This window comes from Salminus brasiliensis, chromosome 3 (genome assembly GCF_030463535.1).
Source record: "Salminus brasiliensis chromosome 3, fSalBra1.hap2, whole genome shotgun sequence".
NCBI lineage: Eukaryota > Metazoa > Chordata > Actinopteri > Characiformes > Bryconidae > Salminus > Salminus brasiliensis.
Genome location: NC_132880.1, coordinates 13,163,903 through 13,189,274, shown reverse-complemented (window position 1 = coordinate 13,189,274; position 25,372 = coordinate 13,163,903). Strand labels below are relative to the sequence as shown.

General features: G+C 39.1%; 2 protein-coding genes across 4 annotated transcripts; one reads left to right on the top strand and one right to left on the bottom strand.

Moving 5' to 3' along the window:
- The first annotated feature begins 434 nt into the window (after nt 1-434).
- On the top strand, nt 435-14,671 carry eno2 (enolase 2). Of its 3 annotated transcripts, none has more exons than XM_072675548.1 (12): nt 435-726; nt 2,449-2,534; nt 3,072-3,167; nt 3,297-3,355; nt 4,426-4,495; nt 6,488-6,621; nt 7,660-7,882; nt 8,154-8,351; nt 8,625-8,826; nt 10,170-10,278; nt 10,907-10,965; nt 13,104-14,671. In XM_072675548.1, the coding sequence occupies exons 2-12, from the start codon at nt 2,450-2,452 to the stop codon at nt 13,171-13,173; spliced, it is 1,305 nt and encodes a 434-aa protein (XP_072531649.1). In that variant the 5' UTR covers nt 435-726; nt 2,449; the 3' UTR covers nt 13,174-14,671. The 3 variants fall into 3 exon arrangements, with proteins under 3 accessions (XP_072531649.1, XP_072531647.1, XP_072531648.1); XM_072675546.1 differs by lacking the exon at nt 435-726 and adding an exon at nt 767-866; XM_072675547.1 differs by lacking the exon at nt 435-726 and adding an exon at nt 847-928.
- Nucleotides 14,672-15,345: 674 nt separating this feature from the next.
- Nucleotides 15,346-24,084, bottom strand: tpi1a (triosephosphate isomerase 1a). The gene is made up of 7 exons (XM_072675545.1): nt 23,906-24,084; nt 22,924-23,047; nt 22,733-22,817; nt 22,426-22,558; nt 19,097-19,182; nt 16,718-16,805; nt 15,346-16,545 (listed from the first exon to the last, which is right to left on the bottom strand). Exons 1-7 carry the CDS (start codon nt 24,015-24,017, stop codon nt 16,427-16,429), a joined length of 747 nt encoding a protein of 248 aa, XP_072531646.1. The 5' UTR covers nt 24,018-24,084; the 3' UTR covers nt 15,346-16,426.
- Nucleotides 24,085-25,372: the final 1,288 nt, after the last annotated feature.

The window sequence follows — 25,372 nt, the reverse complement described above, 5'->3', positions numbered from 1 at the left end:
GCAGCCTCAGTTCTTTCGTATTTAGTAGTGGGAAACAAAAAAAGTGGCACTATTTTCGTGTACATTCACAGCAAATTTGCCAGCATTCAATCAACACTGTTTGTGTTAATTTAACACTGTGTTGACGCTCACAGTGTTGATTTAACGCTGGAAAATTTGCAGCAAAGGTGCACAATGTCTTCTATATGGATATGCAGTGGAGTGGGATGACCTATATAGCAAGACAAGTGCTCTAGAGGCTACGCGTGATGGTGCGTTAGACTGTGCTGATGCACTGGTGAATTGTGCTCCCACTGGGAAAAGACTGGAGCTCTCTCTCTCTCTCTCTCTCTTGCTCTCTTCCTGCGTCGCTGCCAATCCCCAGTTCAAAATGCAGCACCCTATCTTTTTCTTCCTCTCTTCTTCCTCCTGAATCCCTTGCTCCCTCTCATTAATCAGTCCCCTTGACCTCCTCCTCCTCCTCCTCTTTTCTTCCTCTCGCTCTCTTCACTCTCCTCTGTTTCTCAGCATCTTCCTCTGACTCATCCTTTCATCCCCTCCCCTTTCTGTCACACGTTTTACCCCTCTCTCCCTTTTATTTTCCTCCGCCTCTCTCCCTCTCCATTTCTCACACTCACTGACTCTCTCACTTTTATTTCCTCCACCTCTCTCTCTCTCTCTCTCCCTCTCTCTCTCTCAGCATTTTCCAGCTTGCCTTTAGCGAGGCTACACCCGCACAGACGGCAGGTAAAGACAGGACCAATTCCTCTCTCTCTCTCTCTCTCTCTCTCTCTCTCTCTCTTTCTCTCTCTCTCTCCTTTCCTCTTTATCCCTCGGCTCCTGCCATCCCTCGGTTCATTTCTGCAGTGGATGTTTGCGTGTGCAGGGTGAGTGAGTAAGAAGGCAGTGGCGTGGGCGTAAGTGATGCTACAGTGTGCAGACTGTGAAGGTACTGCCATTTGGTGTATGTGTGTGCGCGTGCGTGTGTGTGTAGGACCTGGGCAGGCTTTTTCATTGGCTTTTTATTGATTTCTTTGGATGTGATGTTTGACTGTGGCAGATTATATTAAGTCACTGTAGCTATTTTTAACAATGCTGTAATGCATGCAGTGTGTGTGTGTGAGAGAGAGAGAGAGAGAGAGAGAGAAAGAAAGAAATGAGGAAACAGGGACTGTGAGTCAGCCTGGACATCAGTGGGAGCAATTTTGTATGACATCTGCAGTGTGTGTTCTAGTGCATCAGTGGTGTGCCAGAGTGTCAATATTTGGATGAAAGATGCTGAGATATGCTTGGCGCGCACGAGTGTGTGTTTGTTGGGAGGAGGGGTGTATTGTTCCAGTGCTGTGTACGTGAGTGTTTGTGCGTGTGTGTCTGCATCAGTGTGTGTCCACTCTGTGCTCATTTCCTGTGAAAATGACCCACTCCATGTCTAAGCCTTCACTCCACCATCCTTTCCTCCTGTTTCTCGCTCTCTCTCCTTCACCCAAAGGGAGACTAAATAATTTAGCTTTGGCTCTCTTCATCGTCACTCTCTGCACTCGCCAACCCCTCCCCCCCCACCCTCCCCTCCACCCAGTATTTCTGCTGACAGTGCGGTGCTGCAGTATCCCACAGGTACAGGGATACAAACGTGTACCATGTCCATTACGTAACTCATGACTACATCCACATCCAAAACCATAAAGGAACTGAACACAGAATCTGGCAAGCGTGGCTAGCAGCATCGTATCCATGTTGCTTGCTTTGTCTTGTGAGGAAGCTGCATGACAGAGCGTGTGTGTTTTTTCTTAAAGCACAACATTATTTGCTCAGAAATGTCAGTCTCAAGGTCAGACACTCTGGCCATGGCATTATAACCCCTTGCATCCCCCTCACATCTGGCTAGCTGCAATGCATTTGATGAGTTTTGGGCTGTGAGATGACTTACGATCACAGCATCCTCGACCATTTGCGTTTTTCTTCACTTCAGTGATCCAAAGGAGAAGCCATGTTTTAACTCATGATTCAAAAGCTCTAGAAACTCAGATTGCAGCCTGGCATATATCTGCTTACTAGCATTTCAATCTGAGCTCAGACCAGTTACCTCAGCCTCCATAGCGAAAATCGTTTGCGCTCTCAACCATGCTTAGATTCTGCTGTCCACAGCCCACATTATAAATGAATGGACTTTTCTTACTAGATTAATGCTCTGTGGAATTTAAGGCTGGGAGGAATTCCAAATCCTACTGTGCATTCATCATTATCATCATTCACCATCGTTTCTTAGTGTGAATGGTGTGGGTTTAGCTCAGTTTAGCCCTTTTTATTTCATTCAGTGGGCTTGTGTCGTTTCTGTAGGTCTGTCGTCTGAGCACAGTTGAGTTTGAGATTTTTACTTCATTACAGTTCAATCATATTAAAAAAGATACTACTTATTCTCTCTCTCTCTCTCTCTCTCTCTCTCTCTCTATCTTTCCACCCTACTCATAGGATGTCCATTGTGAGCATCGTTGCCAGGGAGATCCTGGACTCCCGGGGAAACCCCACAGTGGAGGTGGACCTGAGGACTGAAAAAGGTGACAGTAAACCTGTGTTTAATCTGTGTGTGTATTGATGAAGAAAGTAATGAAAGAATGGATATTTACAAGATGAGATGCATCACACGGGAATCTACGCTGCCACTGATCGCCAAAGTTTAAGTCTTTACATCATATATAAGTCAATATACACATTTTAAAATCACTCAAACCTGGATTAGAATAATAGAGAAATGTAAAATGATATGTATTGAGGGTCACTTATACACAGATATAATCCTGATATCATTGTGCATTCCTACTCACAGCATGGAGATGTATTGTCACTGCAATATAGAACCGCAGAATGTACCGTATAGAGAAAGCCATTTCTGCAATCAAACTGCCCATAAGAAATGGAAAAGTGCAGTGAAGCCATAGCAGATTCTTAGTACAGCAAGATTGTAACATCTTACAAAACAAGATTTTAACTTCAGCAGTACCCTGTGGCTTTCCAAAATATATGTGTACAACTGCTTAATAGCTGTTTGCATTTTGGTATCGCTCTTTGGTATCATTCTCTCTCACTCCCATCAGGGCTGTTCAGGGCTGCTGTACCCAGTGGAGCGTCTACAGGCATTTATGAGGCTTTAGAACTCAGAGATGGAGACAAGAGTCGTTTCAAGGGCAAAGGTGAAAGATCAGGCTGTTTACATCATTACTTTCAAGATCTTTAGACCAGTGCATCAGTAAATCAGTATACTTTTTATATAAAATATAGTATATTAGTATAACTTCAGTGGCATTTTTCTCTTTTCCTAGGTGTACTGAAAGCTGTGGGCCACATTAATGACACTCTTGGACCTGCCCTCATCGCATCTGTAAGTGCACATTCTTTATGAAGCAGGCAAATTGATGACCTTGATAAAGCATTACCAAGGACAGCAGATAGAGAGCACTGTGTGGCACATGTAGCCTATATCTGTATCTGTGTGTGTGTGTGTGTGTGTGTGTGTGTGTGTGAAAGAGAGAGAGAGAGAGAGAGAGAGAGAGAATGAGTGCTCAGAGCCTCATGAGGGTATGTTATTCAGTGCGCTGAATGCAGCAAGGCTCATGAATATCCACATTTCACAGTCAAGGACTGTGTTCTGAACCAAGTCACACCACCAAAATACAGATGCCCTTAAACGTCTCTAACCCTCATCCTGGGAAACAACCTTTCTGCAGGTTCAGCTCCAACCGAAATCTAACACACTCTGTTCAGCCAATCCTGTACTTCTGAAGGCAGGAATTAGTTGAATCTGGTGGGGTGGATTAGGATTGTATCCAAAGTCTGCAGGAAGGTTACACCTCCAAGTGCAGGGGAGATCACTGAGCTGAACTAAGCATACACTACATGGACAAAAGTGTTGGGACATCTGCTCATTCATTGTTGCTCCTGAAATCAATGGTATTAAAAAGATTCTTATCTCGCTTTTGTTGAAGTATCTGTCTTCACTGTCCAAAAATGTCTTTGAGGATTTAATTGCATTTAGTGAGAAGAGCATTAGCGAGGTCTGGATGTTCAGCATATTGAGTGATCACCAGCCCACCTTATGTGCAACTTATGTATTAAAAAGGGTTCCTCAAGGGGTCTATTAGTAAAGACAATGGTTCTACACAAAACCATGACAACCCAAAGGACATTTTAGATTCTTTAAGGAGGTCAATCTAAAAGGGTTTTTCAGATATATGGAAAAGCTTTGGTAGAGGTCTCTGTATAGAATCTTATAGAAAAAAAATGATTCTAGACAACAAATAGAATTCCACTATTGTTATGAATCAACAAACCCTGTTTGTTACTCTGTTACACTGATCTACACTGGTTTTGTTGTTCATTTTGCTCTAACCTAGCTATGTTGTATGTGTAGCTCATTGTAGCTCATGTAGCATGTTTTCCTTTCTGCTGCAGGAAATCAGTGTTGTTGAGCAGGAAAAGCTGGACAACATGATGATCGAGATGGATGGGACGGAGAACAAATGTGAGTCACTGCAGCTGCCACCTTGAACATAAATGAAAGGAACTGTACAGTTCTGTACATGCACAATTTGCTACAGTCAAATGTGCCCTAGAAAATGAGTTTAAACATTCTGCTTGTGAGTGTGCTTTAATGCAAAATGTAAGAATTTCTTAATTTTTAACTTCATTTCAGAATTGTAATTTATGCATCGTTATAACAAATCAAACTGAATGGTCGCTATATTTATCCAGGCTTCCTCTGGTAAAGGTCTGATAGTGGTTAAACATATTGCCTTACATAAAATCACAACATTTAGCTTTATGGACATTTGTTTTGTAAGTCATTTTTCCCAGGTTTCCCTAGCGATTTTACCCTAAAATCAATTATTTGTATAACCATTAGTTTCAGCCACACAATCTGATTGATTAAAAAGTATTCCACCCTTTAGTTACAGTCGTGGTTGGATGTTTGCACACATTCATCATGGGTGCTAATGTCATGGCAATATTAAACTATTTCTCTGAATAGTTCTTTTACTGGTGCAGAAGAAGTTGCAAACTTATTCTACTGGTGCAGAATAAGTACATCTTTAATAGCAAAAAACAAAAATTTCATGCACAAACGTTTGGGGGTTTTCTGAAATCAACACAGGGTCAAAATTGTACATATTGGGCCAAATATGTGTACAGAACACCTACTATTTGGTTAAATGTCCCTTAGCAAGTTGTACCTTGTACCAGATACTTTTGGGAGCCATCAACAAGCTGAATCCTGGTTGGAAATTTGACCACAGAGCAGAGTTGGTAGCATGTGTTGGTTTCCTGATACAGACCTTTTAAGCCCAGTCCACATAGTTTCCAGTTGAGGCCAAGACTTTGGGATGGCCATCAAAAACACCTAGTGTTATCCTGCCTTATCCATTCCATGTTTGGGGTCATTGTCCTGTCTAGCTAATGGTTTGAGGCTATGCTAATATGTCTGCGGTAGTCCTTTCTCTTCATTATTTCATCCACTTTGTGCTATGTAACAGTTCCACTGGCAGCAACACAGCCCCAGAGCTACTTCTGCCATGCCTTACAGTTAGTACAGTGGTCATTGGTTGAATAAACACCTTTACTCCTCCAAATATCTTTAACTTTAAAACTTTTCTACAGAAGGCTTTTTCTTTGTTCATTTAGTCAACTTGGTCAGTTGAGTTTGAATGTGTTGAGCGGTGTTAAGGTTTCTTTCATGCTTGACAGCCTCAGTCAATGGTGATGTAAAGTCTGCTTGACTGACAGTGGTACTTGGATTGTTCCTGACCATCCAAATCAATTTCCTCTCAGAGGAGGGTGACAGTTTGGGTCTTCTTCCAGATCTTGACAAAAAACTTGTAATTATGAACAATTGTTTGAAGTCATTATCTTGGAATCTGCAAAAACCCTTTTCAAGTGGGCACATAGAAGGTACCAGTTGTAGTCAATCATGATCACAGGACTTTAGGAGGCCTGGACAAATTAAAAACATTTTGGATATTTGGATATTTGGAGCTTACTGAATCTGAAGCTAAGTGGGTATATGTATATTTTGAATCTTGTATATATTCATTTTTTTGTTGTGTTGATTTCAGAAACACCCCTAAAAAACCATTTTTTTTATTAAATAGGTCTGTATGTTTGTATTTCATCATACCATACCTTTCTGCTAAACTATACTGTACTACACTTTACTCTATTCTTTACCATACAATATGTTCTTATATGTTTTATGTTATCTGATATCTGTATCAGGTGGATCTGTATCATTCTGCAAAAAAACATAAGAGATGGATTTTAGTAGTGGTCCATCATTTTATCATGATGATTTATGATGATATTTGTGACACACTGTCTTGTCTGTTGCTTAAGGATAGAAGTGCATATGCATAATTGCTATTAAAATTATTTATGTCAGGGACATTGAGAAAGGAGTCAGGTACATTATTTCTCAGTATATGCAGAACAGAATAAGACCCGCAGTTTCTTGCCTCCGCAGCTCAGTTTGGTGCCAATGCCATCCTGGGGGTGTCCCTGGCCATCTGCAAGGCTGGTGCAGCAGAGAAAGATATCCCCTTGTACCGTCATATTGCCGACCTGGCCGGAAACACAGAACTAGTGTTGCCAGTCCCTGTAAGAGATTTAAATTCACACATGTACATGTATGTTTCATATGAATTTATTCCAGTAGCTGGCAACCACGTTGTGCTTGATGCTGAAATTTACCAAAACATATACTGGACACTGACAGTCAGAGTTGTTCAGATGTACAGCCGTGGTCAAAAACATGGAAGCCCTGCACTCCTTCACTTCTGTGCCATCATATATTAAGTTAAGGGTGCTAATAATGTTGTCCAGTGGAGTTCTGGAGTTATGTGTGGAATGATATCAGATGAAATCTATGCTTTCTTGGTCACCTTTTTGTGTTGTTTCAGTGCACACATAAAAATTAAACACCAATATGTCAATATTTTTGGTCATGACTGTACATATGTCATATACTGATGTTAAGCAGCTGCTCTAGATGTGTTTAAAGAGATCTATAACTTCTTTGTTGGTGGTCAACCACAAACTTTTACTAAGCATGCTAACAAGACGATGCTGCACCACAACTCAAATAATGGAGTAGGTTCAGGGGCGAAGTAATAAAGTGGTATAAGGCAGTCATCAAGGCCAGGAGAGGACCCATAAAGTACTAATATAAACTCTTAATTTCTCATTTTAAAGCAGTTCTTTTTGACTGCCAGTGTGTTAATAACACAACTCTTAAACAGCATCACTTGCACCTCAAAAATACTAACTTTACAGGAGAAGAAACTATTCTTTACCTGTGATAGAAGTGAAATTGAGTCATTTAGAGCTGCTTCGTTTGACCTTTAACACAGTACAAAATTAGCAAATTCTACAATGTTGTTGAAGTTTTTGAAAGGTTTCTTTAATGAACTAAAAGTAATTATTTTATAGAATTGTAATGTTACTTCTCTATACCTTATTTAGCTCCAGCACCTTAGTTAAGTCTTAATACAAGACAAGAATTTTTATCATTATTATTATTATTATTATTATAGCATTGTTATGTGTCAATGACCTGACCTTGGTCATTACATAATTCTAGATTCTGGAAGACTGGATTCAAATGTTTTTTTCTCTGTTGCTCTCTCTCTCGTCCAGGCCTTTAATGTAATAAATGGCGGATCCCATGCTGGAAATAAGCTGGCCATGCAGGAGTTCATGGTACTTCCGGTTGGGGCTGAGTCATTCCGTGATGCTCTGCGTGTGGGGGCGGAGCTGTATCAGACTCTGAGGGGTGTGATCAAAGAGAAGTATGGCCAGGACGCTATCAATGTGGGTGATGAGGGAGGCTTCGCCCCAAATATCCTAGAGAACAGTGAAGGTATGTGTGTTTGTACATTTTAGTTTCGGTGACTATGAATTTGAAGTCTAGTGTTACCATATTGCTGTACTATCAAAACCATGTAACATGAATGCAAATTATATAGTCACCACTTTAGAAGTACAAGGTTTACTTGGTATAACTCTCATACTAAACAAGGTATATACTCTCAAACTAAATACTTTGAAACGATAATCTAAGAGAAACCCTAATTTCAATGACCTTTTACATCACTTTTCTCTCGTCTATTGTCTCTGTCTCTGTCACTCAGCCCTTGAATTGATAAAAACTGCCATAGATAAGGCTGGTTTCACAGATAAAGTTGTGATCGGGATGGATGTGGCTGCCTCTGAGTTCTACCGAGAGGGAAAGTATGATCTGGACTTCAAATCGCCCCCAGATTCTGCAAGACATATCACTGGTGATGAGTTATTGGAGATCTACCAGGGCTTTGTCAATGACTATCCAGGTAGTCTTCATCTAAATGTTTTAAAATTGTTTTAAGGGCAAAAAATCACACAAATGTGGCAAAAAAATATTACTTTCCTTTTCACAAAACCTTAAAAGCCTTGTTTTAAAAAAAATTCAAAATTATAATATAATGACTGTTTAAATAACATAATTAATTGTGTCTCATTAACTTTTTAATCATTATTAGCTGTTTCTTAATGTTAGTTTAGTTGACAGTATAATGAAACATATTTATATCTCTCCATTAACACTAGCTTCCCTCTCACTACAGTGGTGTCTATTGAAGACCCCTTCGATCAAGATGACTGGGCAGCCTGGACCCAGATGACTGGTTCAATGGGAATTCAGATAGTAGGTGACGATCTAACGGTGACAAACCCAAAAAGGATAGAGAAGGCAGCAGAGGAGCGCGCTTGCAACTGTTTGCTGCTTAAAGTGAACCAAATCGGCACTGTCACAGAGGCCATCCAAGCGTGAGTGACAGCTGACAGTCACATGGCCTTCACTCAGCCTCACTGTACAGACTTGACCTTTTGAACCCTGAATTCATCTCAGTTCATTATTTTTGTTTGTTTAAATGACTTATGAGATGTGCATGTATTTTTTTACTTTCAACATCTGTCTTTTTCATATCAACAAATGTGCATGTTTGTATATTATGAAGACCTACGATAACTGAATTGACTGTTGTTTGCCTGAGCTCTATGTGGTGAATCTTTTGTAATTTTTCAAGTCTTTCAAAACAACAACAACCACACATTCAGTATAGTATTCAGACAGTGGCAGTTTGTGATGTTGCCTTTGTTCACCAAAGGATGTTTAACATAAATATTGCATTAACTGAAAATATAGCCAATACAGCCATTTAGGAATTACAACCATTTTCTACACTGTCTCCATTTTTCCACTGACTCAAAACTAATTCAGTAATTAACTGATAAGCCGTTTCATGGCCAGGTGTTGCCTGTTCCCTCATTATGTTATGACAAATTAAGAAGATAAAAGGTCTGGAGTTGATCCAAGTGTTGAATCTGCATTTGGAGTAGCCAAACCACCAATTTGATACATTTACTACAGAAGAAATGCACTGGTGAGCTCAGCAACCCAAAAAGCCTGGACGACCATGGAAGACAACTAAACTATGGGGGCAGTGGTGGCTCAGCAGTTAGAGCACCAGGTTATTGATGGCAGGATTGTGAGATTGATACTCAGGCTTTGCAAGCTGCCACTTTTGGGCCCTGGAACAAGGCCTTTCCCACTCCCTGCTCCCTGCTTGATGGTTTCTCCAGGCACATGTGCTCACTACTATTCTACATGTGCTCATCACTATTCAGATGGATCATCAGAAGTTCATGGCTGTGATTTCCGTAATTAATGCATCAAATCTCTTGATTGCTCGCTTCAAATCCACTTTGGAGGTATAGAGACAAAATCATAAAAATGATGCCACTGTCTAAATACTTGATTGTGCAAAGAAGGAATAATCAGGAAAGAAATAAAATGGAAAAATGAGTATCTTGGAAATCACTAGTACATATGCCAACATTTGATTTGTCTATAAGAGGGGTGTGCTGGAAACGCATAAAAAAATTAACCAATTAGCATAAATGAGTTTCCCTTACTATACAGGTATGCACAAATGTGGGTTCACCCAGACAAAATACATGTTTTGTTGACTTTGTTGTCTAAGCTAAAGCTTTCTTTATTTTCTTCTTTGTTGGTTTTCCTCACTTTGTCCTGGATGTTTGCTGTAGTGCAAAGTTAAGTGAAATATTGAAGTGAAATATTACGAGATTCATTCTCTCATTCATCTCAGGTGTAAGCTGGCTCAGGCAAATGGCTGGGGTGTAATGGTCAGCCATCGCTCTGGAGAAACGGAAGACACGTTTATTGCAGATCTGGTAGTGGGGCTCTGCACTGGACAGGTAAAACCTATCTCTATGACAGCGACTTTTTGGCAGAAACAATCTGACAGGCTTGTTTCTGATTGTCTGCTAAACTCAACTTGAATTCATCTGGCTGTTTTAATTTAATTTGTTAAGAATTGTATAACCTTGGGGTTATGCCATATGCCACAAAGTGGTAGTAAATGTTGATAACCTAACAGTGAAGTGAGGATTGTCCAAAAAGAATCAGCCATAGTTCTCCATCTTTTGTGCCCTCCCTCCTCCCTTGACTTCTGGCCTATGTATCCAGGAAATTCTCCCACTGGGCACAGGACAAAGATTGTTAGAAATACAATGACAGTGATTCACACCGACTAATATATAATCAGTGTCACAGTAAAGCATTGTCATTCTGAATGTTAACATTTTTGTTGGAAAGGGAAATTTTAAATATGATTATATATTCAAATTATATATTCAAATATGTATGCTTTTAATACATTTCAGATTTATCATGAAATTGTTCATACCATTTAAAGTTCAGCTTGCAAATGGTGTAAGAATGGTGTAAAAACCATTATTGTCCATTAACCAATATAACATATAATTTATGTTTATAAATTATTTCAGTTTATACATTGCATTTATTATAATTTTTCTTTCTCAGATAAAAACTGGGGCTCCTTGTAGATCCGAGCGTCTGGCCAAATACAACCAGCTGATGAGGTGAGAGCTTAGTTATATTCTAACTAGTAATTAATAACTTGATCTATCCACTGCAGTGATGAATGAGCTGTATGAATGCGATTAGTAAAAAAAACAAAAAAACAAAACAAAACATAAATGGTACAGTTATAATGAGCAAACGTTGTTTAAGAAAAAAAGCTCAAGTTTTATACTGTCTTTGTGGAAAGGCAATTAGGCCCACTGTTTCGGTACAAGCGACAACAGGAGCATTTCTGTCACGCCACAAGTGCCAGCCACTTAGAGTGTGCCAATCTGTGTGATCCTCTCACACTAATCCAATCAAACTCTTAACTGAGCTAAGGAGGGTGGGAGCAAGGGGATAAACATGGCAATGACAACCTTTGGCAGCATGGCTTACCAGAACTGTTCAATTAACAGAACTGTTAAATTAAAATTTTAATATTAACATTTAAATCTTTGCATGCACTCTGCTCAGGTCAGCCCATTGCAGAAACAAAAATCAAGTCTAGATTAATGATTGAATCTTTACTTTTGATTATGGATGAGGAAAGGGTGCAACTCAATGTTTTATCTTTATCATTATACACAAGTAGTGAATGTAGCTTTAGGAGTCTTACTCAGTGATGTAGTGTGGAATAGAACCCTAGCCTCCCATGGAAAGGGTTGTGGTGTTTCCCAGTGTACTATACTGAACACTGACTAATCACTTATTGACTTACTTACTCCAATCTTGCCATATAAATGATTAGCCATTAAAATCACCTGTAAAGCATTGTGTAGGTCCCTTGCCAAAACAGCTCTGACCTGTCAAGGCATGGACCCAACAAGACATAGCCAACTTGAACCAGTTTTGGTAGGTACTAACCCCTGAATACCGGGAACACCCCACAAGATCTGATGGTTTGGAGATGCTCTGGCCCAGTTGGCTAAAAAATACATTTTGGCACTTGTCAAAGTCACTTAGATTCTTTTGCTTGCCTATTCTTCCTTTTTTGCCAACACATCAACTTCAAGAGCCAACTGTGCACTTGCTACCAATAGATCCCACACCTTGACAGGTGCCAAGAAAAACTAAGGTTTGCACTACATGGTAGGTTAGTGGTTTTAATGTTATGGTTCAGCAGTAAAGAAAGTGAATACTACAGTGTAGAAAGTGAATTATAGGTCAAACATAGGAAACATAGCAGTGAAACATTTATTAAATTACCTTTTCAACACCCTTAGGTTATATTACGGTGTTTTCAATCTGAACTCTTTTACATTTTTGTGGCGATATGAAAAAAAAGCTCTTTGCAAATTATTATTGTATGTGTTTTCTGTAGACAAATAAACAAACTAACTGGGACATTGTATCACTTTCAACCTTGTTACATATTAATCACTGCTTAGCAACTAGATGACTAATATCATCCAGTGACAGAGTGTGTGGAAACTTCTGCAAAATTCCCTTAAAACCTTAATAATAATTTTGTTTTGCACTTGTACTATGCTGCTAATGTAACTAACATGTAACAGAAGCCTGTAGCTACCTGTTAGCATCATGCAAATTGCACAGATCATCACACACTTCCAGACTTGCTTATGACGATCCTGAAATTGCATGCCATTCATCCGTAAGGATGGACAAATGTACAAACAAAATTTAGGCTTTAAACATTATGTAGCATTTTTACCTTAAAATAACAGCTTCAAAATCACTTTAGAGAAGTGGGCAGGACAACCTGAGTTTTTTATTTTACTGTATCACATTGGTTTCCCAACTTTTCACAACTTTCTAGAACACTTTCCCCTTCAACTGAAAGGTAATTGGGTAGCTATATGCGAGTGTCATGTGGGTGGGACATTTGTTGTCATTGTCAATGGTAAGGTAACTGTTCAATCCTAGTGTAACTAACCATTAACCCCCCCCAGCACTTTATATTTAAAAAAAAAAATGTATACGTCATAGTATACGTATACGTCATAGTGCCACATAAGCGAGTATATCTTAGATTACAAAACAGGCACTAAACATGTCTCAGTTGATTGACTACATATAGGGTTATGGGAAAATTATGTAAATCTGCTTTTTGACCAAAAAAAAAAAAACATCTCTGGCATGACTATTTTAATGTGTTCCTTCAGTTGCACTTCTTTTCTCTCTCTCTGTCCTACAGGATTGAGGAAGAGTTGGGCGATCAAGCTCGATTTGCTGGTCACAACTTCAGAAACCCTAGCGCCCTGTGAGACTGCCACCAGCTACGCAAAGTCCACACAACAACTGACACACAGCAGCAACCACCAGACGATATGCACTGACCAAGACAGATGTGACAGTACTGACGACCCAATGAAAACACAATGCACTATAAAAACCGACATGAGGACTATTTGCACTGAACACCTATTGACGCTAACACAAAATAACACAGACACACGGAACTGATAGCCATGCACAGGTCAGACAAAATGCACTTAGCCGGACCAAGACTGAGTGATATGCATTATAGAGCCAGGACGGACAGAGTTTATGTACAAGGAGTGTGCTCAGGATAGAAATACACATGCATGCACAAAGTTACTCGACTTGAGATTGTAAGAGTGATGGAGTAGAAGTGAGCTGTGTATTTGTGATTAGTTTACAGCAAAATTAAATTCAGAACAGCTTAATTGAAGGAATAAATGAACTAGTTTTGGCTAGTTCTCTAAAACTGCAGTTTGGATCCCAATTTTGTTCTTAAATCAGATGTTGTCAAACAACCTAGCCTCCTAGCCTATTCCTATAAATGGAAAATACTGTAAATAGTAGTGGGTCTTCATCACAGCCCTCAGTGTTTTTATATACACTGTATTAATGGACCATGACAGCTTATCATGCTCAACAGATGTATTCAGTCAGGATTTAAAAAAATGACTGTAAGCTATATCACTTTTACTACTAGAAGTAAGAGCAGATACTCAAGATACTGCCATACACACTGGCTTAAAGGAACACTCCAGCATTTTTCAGTGTGATCTCCTGCATCTAAAGCATATGGTTCATTACCATAGACGAAAGCTTTGAACCATCCTGTGTAGTTTGTAGAAGCACAGAAAATCAACTTTATGCTACAGACGTGACAGACCAGAGGTTAGGTGGGAAAAAAACGCTGGAGTATTTCAGATCTGAGAGAATGTAGTAGAATGCTGTAGTAGGCAGAAAGACCAGAGGACTGACCGAGATGGAGGTGGACAGACATCATGTAGTGCATGTAGAAAAAGAGAGAGGAGAAAAATCCTGAAGCACAAAATTAAGTCAAAGCAACTGAGAGATGGACACACACTGACAGGACTATACTGTCAGGGAAATGGACCGTCAGGCACGCTTACACTAAAACCACCACACACACACTCACTACCATGCACACGCACATGTACACATTTGTGTGGCAGTCTCACACCCCTTCACTCCCTGACACACATGACTGCACTTTCCCCTTTCTTCTTTCTCCCTTGTTCCTTTTCTCTCCCTGTTTCCCTGCATTCCCAAATCTTTCCCTTTTCTTGTTGTTTCACTGTAACCTTTCTTCCCTTATTTTCCCCCTGCCATTGCTATGATTGCAGATTTGGCTTGCTTGCCCCCCTCCCTTCCCCCACAAGTATTTCTTCTATTGACATCACTGAGGTCAAAGAGCAAAGAAAAAAAGAGGGAAAAAACAACCCGCTTGCCATAAATGCCATGGATTAAACCAATCATTTACCTCCACTTTGTGTTGTTTGTCTTTGGTCATTTTTCTGAAAAGTGAAAAGTAGGGGGGGCAGGTTTTCTTATTTGAGGGCTGATTCAAAGGTTCAGAAACACTCATTTAGCCCATCACTACCCGACTGACATATGCGGATCGTTCACACAGCAATGCAGATAAACAACCAGAGCGTAACTGACAAAGTTATGACTGTTGTGGCAGCTTAGCTCAGAAATCAGATATTCTGCCCAGCTCCCAAGGTCACCACTCCCAAGGCTCACCACTCTCACAATGCTCTCAAACTCATGTACATCAGTAGAGACAAATCTATCAGGCAGTTAGCTATTGTAGCTATTGATTATATATCATTATAATCATGTATTTTAGAGTCTGCATCACTGAACCATAGAAACAAAACATGAGCACATGCTTTGTGCAAAAGTAGAATTGTAGGGAGAAAATTGTAAAAGCATTCCAAAACTTCCATGTCTGGTCCATGTCAAGGTTCCTCCTGTGGTCCAATCGCAATGGAATACAATAGATGTTGTCAAAGTGACTAAAGAAATTCCTCACAGCCAGAGAGCCACTGATAAAGGACATACCTTTACTACTCAGTAATACACCCACATCTCTTAATTCTGAAGATTTTGATTCTGATAAACAAAATGAACAAATAAAGGGGCATTCATGATCGTGATTGATGTTAGTATCATTTTTATTAAGTTGGAGACAGATGACCAGAAGATATTGGACAGTTTAGTATTGCCTGATTACAGTTCAATTAAGTGCAGTGATCCTGTTCCATGTCTTAAGTGCACAGTTCTTGTCCTTCTACTAACTGGTAGCCAAATGGGCTGAAAAGGTGACAGAAAACTACATTTTATGCTGCATTCAAGCCTAGGCAGAATAACTGTAATTACAAGTGTCTCACTGAGAAAAAAAACACACACTCAAGTGTCACTTGTCAGCTGTAATTAGCAGTTTGAAACTCCAGCAGGAAAATGGAACCCAAGCGTTAGCCAGTGTTCTGACGTATAATGACTGGCTCTCATCTCTTTGAACTAGCATGCCTTAAAACCATGTGTTTTTAGCTCATTCCTGATAACTACACAGCTGTGCACATCAGAAAAAAAAACAGATATACAATAAAAAGCATTTTAAGATACTTTTCCTGACCTTAGCGTGAACAAACATTTTGAACTTGGCATACCAGGCAGTGACAGCTTGAATGGTTACAGTTGAATGGGAACAGTTATAGCCATTTTGTTGTCACACCAGCCCTTATTGAGAGCAGCAGGATAAAAAAAAGAAAAAGGAACACACTTCAGGAGGGTTTTGAAACAGGATAATTAAAGAGAAAACCACAATTCACACAGTTTAAGTATACTGACACTGTAAAAATGCTGTTTCTGTGTGGACCTATTCAGATCAAGTAGCTTGCAGAACATATAAGCTAGCATAGAATATTAAGGTGCTAAAGCTAGTACTTCATCCAATGCCAAAGATGCCTTTACACCTTCAAAACAGTAACACACACTATGTGAAAGTGAAAGTGAGTGGTCCAGTACCACAAAAACACTCACACACCCCTTCCCCTAGACACCTATTAGATGTTTGTGAGTGAACCCATTCAAGCAGAATGGCAGGCTATGGCTCAACCAATAGGCAGTGCACAGTTACTACAATTACTCTATGTTTGTTTAGAATTAGGGTTTAGGGATTGGAACTAGATGTGCTGCAATACCCTGTGTTTATTCCATGACTTCACAAAATATCCTCTATGCCCGTGCATTGATGATGTCTATGAATTCAGGCTTAAGGGAGGCTCCGCCAACTAGGAAGCCATCAACATCAGCTTGGGCTGCAAGTTCTTTGCAGTTTCCCCCAGTCACAGAGCCTACGAGAAAAAGTGGATAGAAAGAACATAATAGGCCAGGTTCAACGTATACCAACCATGTGATAAGCCAACATTTGGTCCCAGTCTGTGAGCCTATGCTTCAATTCCTCCATATACAGTAACAGCTTTGTTCGCAGTGTAGTCAGTAGGTTACAGCCTGTATCATACTTACCCCCATAAATGATGCGCACAGAGTCAGCTATGGCCTCTGAGATATTCTCCCTCATCCATGCTCTCAGCTTTTCATGTACCTCCTGGGCCTGAGGAGAAAAAGAGAGAGGTCACACATACACACACAATTACACACATTCACTAAGAACTATAATTCAGCCACACACCAAATGCAAACTTAATATTACAAGTGAATTCATCATTGCATATACACTGCTCAAAAAATGGGAACACTTATAACACAGTATAAAACCAAGTCAAATAAACTTCAGGGAGATCAGTCTGTTAACTTAGGAAGCATAAGCGGTTGTGAATCAATTTTACATTCTTTTATGTGCTGCAGGTGCACTGAAGAGCAAGACCCAAATATGGAATGGTTTGGCAGGTGGTGGGCACAGACAATTGCACTGTCCTTATTCTTCCTGACTGATTCTACTCTAGTTTTGGTTTTGCTAGTGTCCTTGTCACTACTGGTAACATGACTGGTAGCCTGCAGCCCATTCAGTTTGGGTGTCTAGCTTCCTCAGGATAGCACATCCATATGTGCCAGTCACACAGTCTCAAGAGCTTGGAGGAGATATCAGGACACAGGACGCTTTACAAGGAGAGCTGGATAGGGCCGTAGAAGGGCATGTACCTTAAAGCAGGACCAGTATCTGCTCCTTTGTGCATGGAGGAATATGAGGAGTACTGGCAGAGCCTTACAAAATGACTTGTAGCAGGCTTCTGGTATGCATGTTTCTGACCAAACTGCCATAAACAAACTCCACTAGAGTGGCATAAGCGGGCTCATTCACCAGAGAGCACCAGAACTGGCAGGTCTGCCATTGCTGCCCTGTTTTCTTTTTCACAGACCAGAGCAGATTCACACTGAGCACATGAGATACATTGTTTTTGGGGCTTGTTTCTGCTTTTCCTTTCATATTCAATTCTAGATTTCCAATTCTTACTCCTGAGGATCATCTTGATTGTCTAAACAGACTGTCTAAACAGTCCTAAACAGGCCTTCCCTGTGGATACTGTTGGTGACAGACTGTTGTTTTAAGGTTTTCTTCACAGCTCTCACAATATTTTATGCATAAACGTGTGTTGTTCATTTCCTCAATTTCCTTTTTCTTTCCTTTATCCAATTTTCCTTTACTCAATTTCCTCAAGTTTTTAGTACACCAATGGTTTCTATCATTTTCAGGACATTTCAAAAAGTTGAGCTAGCTATGCCTACTACTTGCCTAACACGATTTCCTTCTTTTTGAAGATTCCAAATGTTTATTTTTTTTATTACCATTGGAGATGCAAGGGTATTATAGGTTACAGTGACCCTTTTAAAGGAATGAAAACAGAAGGGTGATTTTTGGATTATAGTTAAACCCTGATGTCATTGTTATTTTAAACTAATTATTCATTCTGAAAATAGAGTGAGAAATGCTGTCAAAAGTGTTTCACTGCAGGCTCATATTTGTATTTTTACCTATTTCTACCACTACCTTTATTTACCTATTTCTACCACTCTCTGAGTCAGAAAAGATTGTGTGTTTTTGACTTTTTGTCAAAATGTAATTTGAATCTGGCAGTTGTTCTTCTTCTTTGTATTGTCTAAAAATTCCATGATGAATGGACTACCTTCAAATTCCATTTAATACAGGATGAGATCTCAACCAGTCAAAGATATGTCCATACTTGTGAAAAAATTCTACATGCCACTTCCACAGAAGTTCCCAACCCCACAAAACCCATGCAAAACAATGTGTGTATAGACTTGCCTTTAGTTGCGAGTCTGCAAACTTGTTCTGACCGGCCTCTTACCATGCAGCGTCATATGACCGTTGACCTGTTTTAATATTCTCACATAGGACACATGGCTGACCTGGTAAGTAATATAGCTGGTAGTCTATTTGCTTTTTTCCTGCCGTTTAAGTCTACTTGTCTTATTTTTGGTCACCATCCGACTCTCTATTTATCTATTCATAACCTAAACAGGACAACAAGCCTATTCAAAACCCCTGACTATTTATTTATGCCCCAAAAACTGATAAAAACCTGGCCCACTAAAGAAAACCCTAGTCAAAGCTGGGGAAACAGTAAAACAGCGACTTCATACTGGATAGCAGCACCTTACCACTACACTGTGAAAGTTAAGGGAATATGGGTTTGCAACACAAACCAGGCGCTGAGACTGTGGCCTTTCCAGTGTCAGTGTCTGCAGACTATCTCTCTAGCTGACTACCAAACTGGAGCTAAACACTGGAGAGTCAATATAATAATCCAACTTTCAATTTCTAAAGCACATTTTAACCCAAATGTCAATATCAGAGCAAACACCATAATGAACAGGAAAAGGCAATTACAACAAAAAGGAGATCATTAGAAGGTAAATGCCTACCTGTTCTGGTGTGGCAGTTTTCCCAGTGCCGATAGCCCATACAGGCTCGTATGCCAACACTACTTTACTCCAGTCACTTACATTATCTGCAAAGAATCACAAAACTACATTACGATATTCCCAGAAGCAGTTCCCACGCCTCCATATAAACAGAAATACTATACAGCAGGTTCAATGTCATGAGACCATTAGTGATCAGTAATGCTTCTATTTTACTCTGCTTTTCAATTTCAAATACATATATTTATTTCCATGTTAACATTTCTTAGTGTTTGGTATGTTCTACTGCTATAATGACAATATGTGACCCAGCTGACATGGAAATTTGTGAAAAATCATCCGATCAGTAGATCTAATCCATCTGAGAGATGTCTGTAAGCCTCACTGAAAGCATTGGAACTAAAAAAACTTTCTGCCCTTAATGCAGCAACTGCCACAAATGAGCTTTTTTGAGTACTTACAAGCAGTGTAGACTCTTTCTTCTTTGTTTTACTAGTATTGTCTTTTGTCATTGTTTTTCCATTGTTCCAAAGTTCAAAAAGCTTCCAAGTTCCAAACTGGTGCACTTCAGATTTAACTATACATATTTAAATTATTAATTAAATTCTAAATTCTACTTTTATTTGTTTGATTCTTTAATCATTGTGTGTGTGTCTGTATACACACACACACACACACACACGCAGACTGGATAAAAAAGGCTACACACCCCTGTTCAAATGCTAAGTTTTTGTGATGTTTTTGTGAGCCCTCTTCAGATCACCCAAAAGATGTTCGATGGGATTCAGGTCTAGACTCTGGCTGGGCCATTCCAAAGCCTAATCTTATTCCGGTGAAGCCATTCTTTTGTTGATTTAGATGTGTGCTTTGGGTCATTGTCATGCTGAAAGATGACATTCCTCTTCACCTTCAGCTTTCTAACAGAAGGCCGGAGGTTTTGTGCCAACACTGACCGGTGTTTGGAACTGTTCATTATTCCGTTCACCCTGACTAAGGCCCAAGTTCCAGCTGAAGAAAAACAGCCCCAAAGAATGATGCTGCCACCACCATGCTTCACTGTAGGTATGGTGTTCTTTTGGTGATGAGCAGTGTTGTTTTTGCGCCAAATATACCTATTGGAATTATGTCCAAAAAGTTTCACCTTGGTTTCATCAGACCATAACACATTTTCCCACATGCATTTGGGAGATGCGCTGGCAGCTCTTTGCGGACCATGGCTTGTGCTGAAAGATGTGGCTACAAAAATATCAGGGCAAGCCTACTAGAACAGCTGAACTTTATTTGGGGTTGATCAGAGGCACTTTAATTGGTGACAGGTGTGTGCTGACTCCAATTGAACATGAGTTTGAATGTAATTGGTTAAATCTGAACACAGCCACACCCCCAGTTATGAAAGGGTGTGCACACGTATGCAACCACATTATCTCAGTTGTTTATATTTATTTCACCTCCCTGAAAGATTTCTGTTTGTTTTTCAATTGCATTGTACAGGTTATAGGTCACATTTAAGGTGGAAAGTTATTATGAAATTATTTGTCTTACTATATATATATATATATATATATATATATATATATATATATATATATATATATATATACATATACACACACATACATACACACACACACATTATATATATATATATATATATACACACACACATACATACACACACACACACACATTATATATATATATATATATATATATACATATACATACATACAGTGGGGAAAAAAGTATTTAGTCAGTCACCAATTGTGCACGTTCTCCCACTTAAAAAGATGAGAGAGGCCTGTAATTGACATCATAGGTAGACCTCAACTATGAGAGACAAACTGAGAAAAAAGAATCTGAAAATCACACTGTCGGATTTTTAAAGAATTTATTAGCAAATAATGGTGGGAAATAAGTATTTGGTCACCTACAAACAAGCAAGATTTCTGGCTGTCACAGACCTGTAACAACTTCTTTAAGAGGCTTCTCTGTACGCGACTCATTACCTGTATTAATGGCACCTGTTTGAACTCGTTAACAGTATGAAAGACACCTGCCCACAACTTTAAACAGTCACACTCCAAACTCCACTATGGTAAAGACCAAAGAGCTGTCGAAGGACACCAGAAACAAAATTGTAGACCTGCACCAGGCTCGGAAGACTGAATCTGCAATAGGCAAGCAGCTTGGTGTGAAGAACTCTACTGTGGGAGCAATAATCAGAAAATAGGAGACCTACAAGACCACTGCTAATCTCCCTCGATCAGGGGCTCCACGCAAGATCTCAGCCCGTGAGGTCAAAATGATCACAAGAACGGTAAGCAAAAATCCCGGAACCACACAGGGGGGACCTAGTGAATGACCTGCAGAAAGCTGGGACCAACATTACAAAGGCTACCGTCAGTAACACACTACGCCGCCAGGGACTCAGATCTTGCAGTGCCAGACGTATTCCCCTGCTTAAGCCAGTACATATCCGGGTGCGTCTGAAGTTTGCTAGAGAGCATTTGAATGTTCTGGAAGAGTATTGGGAGAATGTCTTATGGTCAGATGAAACCAAAGTAGAACTGTTTGGTACAAACACAAAGAATATATAACAAAGTATTGAGATGAACTTTTGTTATTGACCAAATACTTATTTCCCACCATTATTTGCTAATAAATTCTTTAAAAATCCGACAGTGTGATTTTCAGATTCTTTTTTCTCAGTTTGTCTCTCATAGTTGAGGTCTACCTATGATGTCAATTACAGGCCTCTCTCATTTTTTTAAGTGGGAGAACTTGCACAATTGGTGACTGACTAAATACTTTTTTCCCCCACTGTATATATATATATATATATATATATATATATATATACACATTCTTTATTAATGTATGTGTGTAATACATTACATGTGTGCAATGTGTGTGTGTGTGTGTGTGTGTGTGTGTGTGTATATATATATATATATATATATATATATATATATACATACTAGAGATTAAAATAATAACATGGGAATTAACCATGGTACAAGAACAGAGTAAATCTGGAATAATATCTAATATCTAATTCAAATACGGAAAAGAGTCACAGATGATACTGCTGTAGGAATGCTACATATTTAACTACATAAAAAAATATACATGATACGCTATATGCCGTGTCAGTCTGTGTCCTGCTCTGACGCACAAAACTACGCTTACAACACTTCCTCCCTAAAGACTAAACAGTACATTCAATTTATTTCAGGAATCATATACAAAATACACTCCTGTGTAAATGTAATTATTTCCTACGCAGTTCAGGCTATGAGACAATGGTTAAATGCTCCACTCTTTATTACCTGCAATCACTTTGGTCTGGGCAAACACCACCTCTTCTGTGGTCCCTGCCTCTCGCTCCTCTAGCTTTTCACCAATACATGCAATCACTCCCAAATCACTCTCCAAAGCATGGGCAACCTTCTGTCCAATCAGCTGCAAAGGATGCAAATTGGCATGGAAATAAAGAGCTGATTTCTGTGGTTACTTTAGGAGTGGGCATTATAATATATGTTGTAAACATAAAAAAAAATAAAGTATATGTAAAGGAATATGTAATTAAATTTAAAAAAGGTACACAAAAGGACAAGACCTAAGCTGACATTTTACCTCATCACCTTCGCCAAAGACATGTCTCCTTTCAGAATGGCCAAGAATCACCCAGTCAACACCACAGTCCTTGATCATCGCTGGACTATACCATCAGGGTGAGTGAAAATGGTTAGTTATGTAGAATGATTCATTATCATTTCGATAGACTGACAATAAAAATTCAAATAAAATACAAATGCTGCCTATACCTAATCTCACCAGTAAAGGCCCCCTTGGCCACCTTGTAGCAGTTCTGGGCAGCTACACCAATCTTGGGGTCCAGGTTGGATCTGGCATAGTCCAAGTAGATAGATGGGGCTCCACACACCACCTCTGCAGAAAGCATTGCAATATACACAGTGTCACGTAACAGAAAAGCCAGGCAGTCCAGAACAATCACAAATTGGGTCAATAATGGCTATTCTAACAACACTATCTGATGGTCTCCTGTCTTCACAGTGGGCAGGGTAGAAGTGAGCACACAAGAGTTTTCTGAATTGTACATGGCCAGGGCCATGAACTTGGATGTCTACATTTGTGTGGTCGCCACTATGTGACCAAAGTTTATAGGACTATGGTCTAAAACACAGTTTATGGACTAAAAGTAGGACAAATCACAATCACAAATAGTTTACAGCAGGCAATACTGAATATTTTCTAATAATACTGGAGATTTCTAATAGTCCCACCAATTTTAAACTACATAGGGGGTGATATGACATAATTAAATTATCATGATACTAACAAAAAATATGACAAGATATTTACACACAGTACACATGATTTATTTTCAATACGTCAAATACCGTCGTATTGCCTATTCACACTACAGAAGGCAGAAGTAAGGTGGCACCCTTCATACGACTGAAGCGCTAGCTAGTCATACACAGAGTAATGTCAATCCCGAATCCGAACAAAGATCCTTCCTTAAAAAAGTGCACCCCTGGGCCAATGTCAAAATGGCATCGAATGAAATGACCGCAGAGCATCTCAACATGTAAAAACCTCCCCATCATGAGTTTCATCATCATCATCATCATCATCTTATTATTATTATTATCATTATTATTCGGTCCTGTAACACAGACGGGCTGACTGACTAGACTGTATTTGGAGGTCATTGCATCAGATCAGGTGCTACTGCCTAGCTGAGGATGATAAATGGTTGTCGTGTTAAAAAGTGCTATCTACCTGTTTCGTCGTGGAGGCTGGCCGTGTTCAGCGTCGTCATGAGTTCGCCAAGCGTGTCCTTGTTTCCATTCATTTTCCAGTTGCCCCCAACGAAAAATCTTCGGGACGACATCACTGCGACGACGCTTGAGTAAATAAACCGAGAGCTCAGGCCTAAGGTTGTCACAGCAACACACGGGTCTTACACTGCGCCACACGATTGGCTAGGGTTGCTCTTAAGACAAACGTCGTTAATGATTGGCTTATGGTGTTAAAATTTAACGTCAGTTACATGCTGTAGGCGGGATATCCAACCCCCCATAACCCCCCCCCCCCCCCCGCACCCGTTTTTGTGTGGAGGGCCTGTAAAAAAAACAAAAACAAAACACAACCGGATACAAAGAAAGAAAAAAGAGGGTAAATAATAAATGAGAATAATACACAAATTAATTAAATTAACTAATATGAGTCATAAAACATTCATAACAATAATACATTCAGGGTAGAAATAAATACACAAAACAACTAACTGCTATAATGTTTGCTTATAGTTTATTTTGACTTATTCACTTTATTCATTGAATGTGTGCATTTACATATTCCTCAGTTTGTATTTATTTGTGTTATTTACATGATACATGCATTCTTTTTATATGTATTTTATTCTATGTATATTCAGTATGTCTCTTTTAAAATTATTTTATGTAAGAATTCAATGTCAATAAAACAAAATATGTATATAAAAATATACACACACAAATAATAGAAATATATATATGAATTAATATAAATAGTGAATAATACACAAATACTATAATTAATTAATAAGTAATTTCTTTATAATATATGATAATAATTAATTCATACATTACTAAATTAAAACATGAATACATTTTGGGTTTTATGCTAATTTCTCTTTTTTTCTTTTCTTTTTTGTTTCTGCTTTTATTAATTCATTTTTTTGTCGGCAGTCTTGGTCCTCCATACTCTACCAGCATGACCAACTTGACCAGGATGACCAACCTGACATACCACCATGACCAAGTTGGTCAACCAACATGACCAGTATGTCCATGCTAGTCAGCATTACTGGCACAATCATGTTGGTTGACTAGAAAGACCCAGCTGGTTGTTCAGCATGGCTACTATGACCACACTTGTTGACTTGTTGACATCTTACTACATATATTCTTTTATGAACATAAAATGGGTCAAATTATTTATTAAAGGACTGTCATTATTGGAACGCTGTTGTTGTTTTTTTAGACTAATTAGAACAATGCATATAAATTCATTGAAAACATATTTCATTTGTATGCAATTAAATTTCTAAATGTATGAAAAATTCCCATCTGGATTCAGACCCAATCACAGCACAGAGACAGCCCTAGTGAAGATTACAAACGAATTCCTTCTTGCCTCTGATCAAGGCTATGTATCTTTATTAGCCCTACTAGACCTCAGTGCAGCCTTTGATACAATAGATCA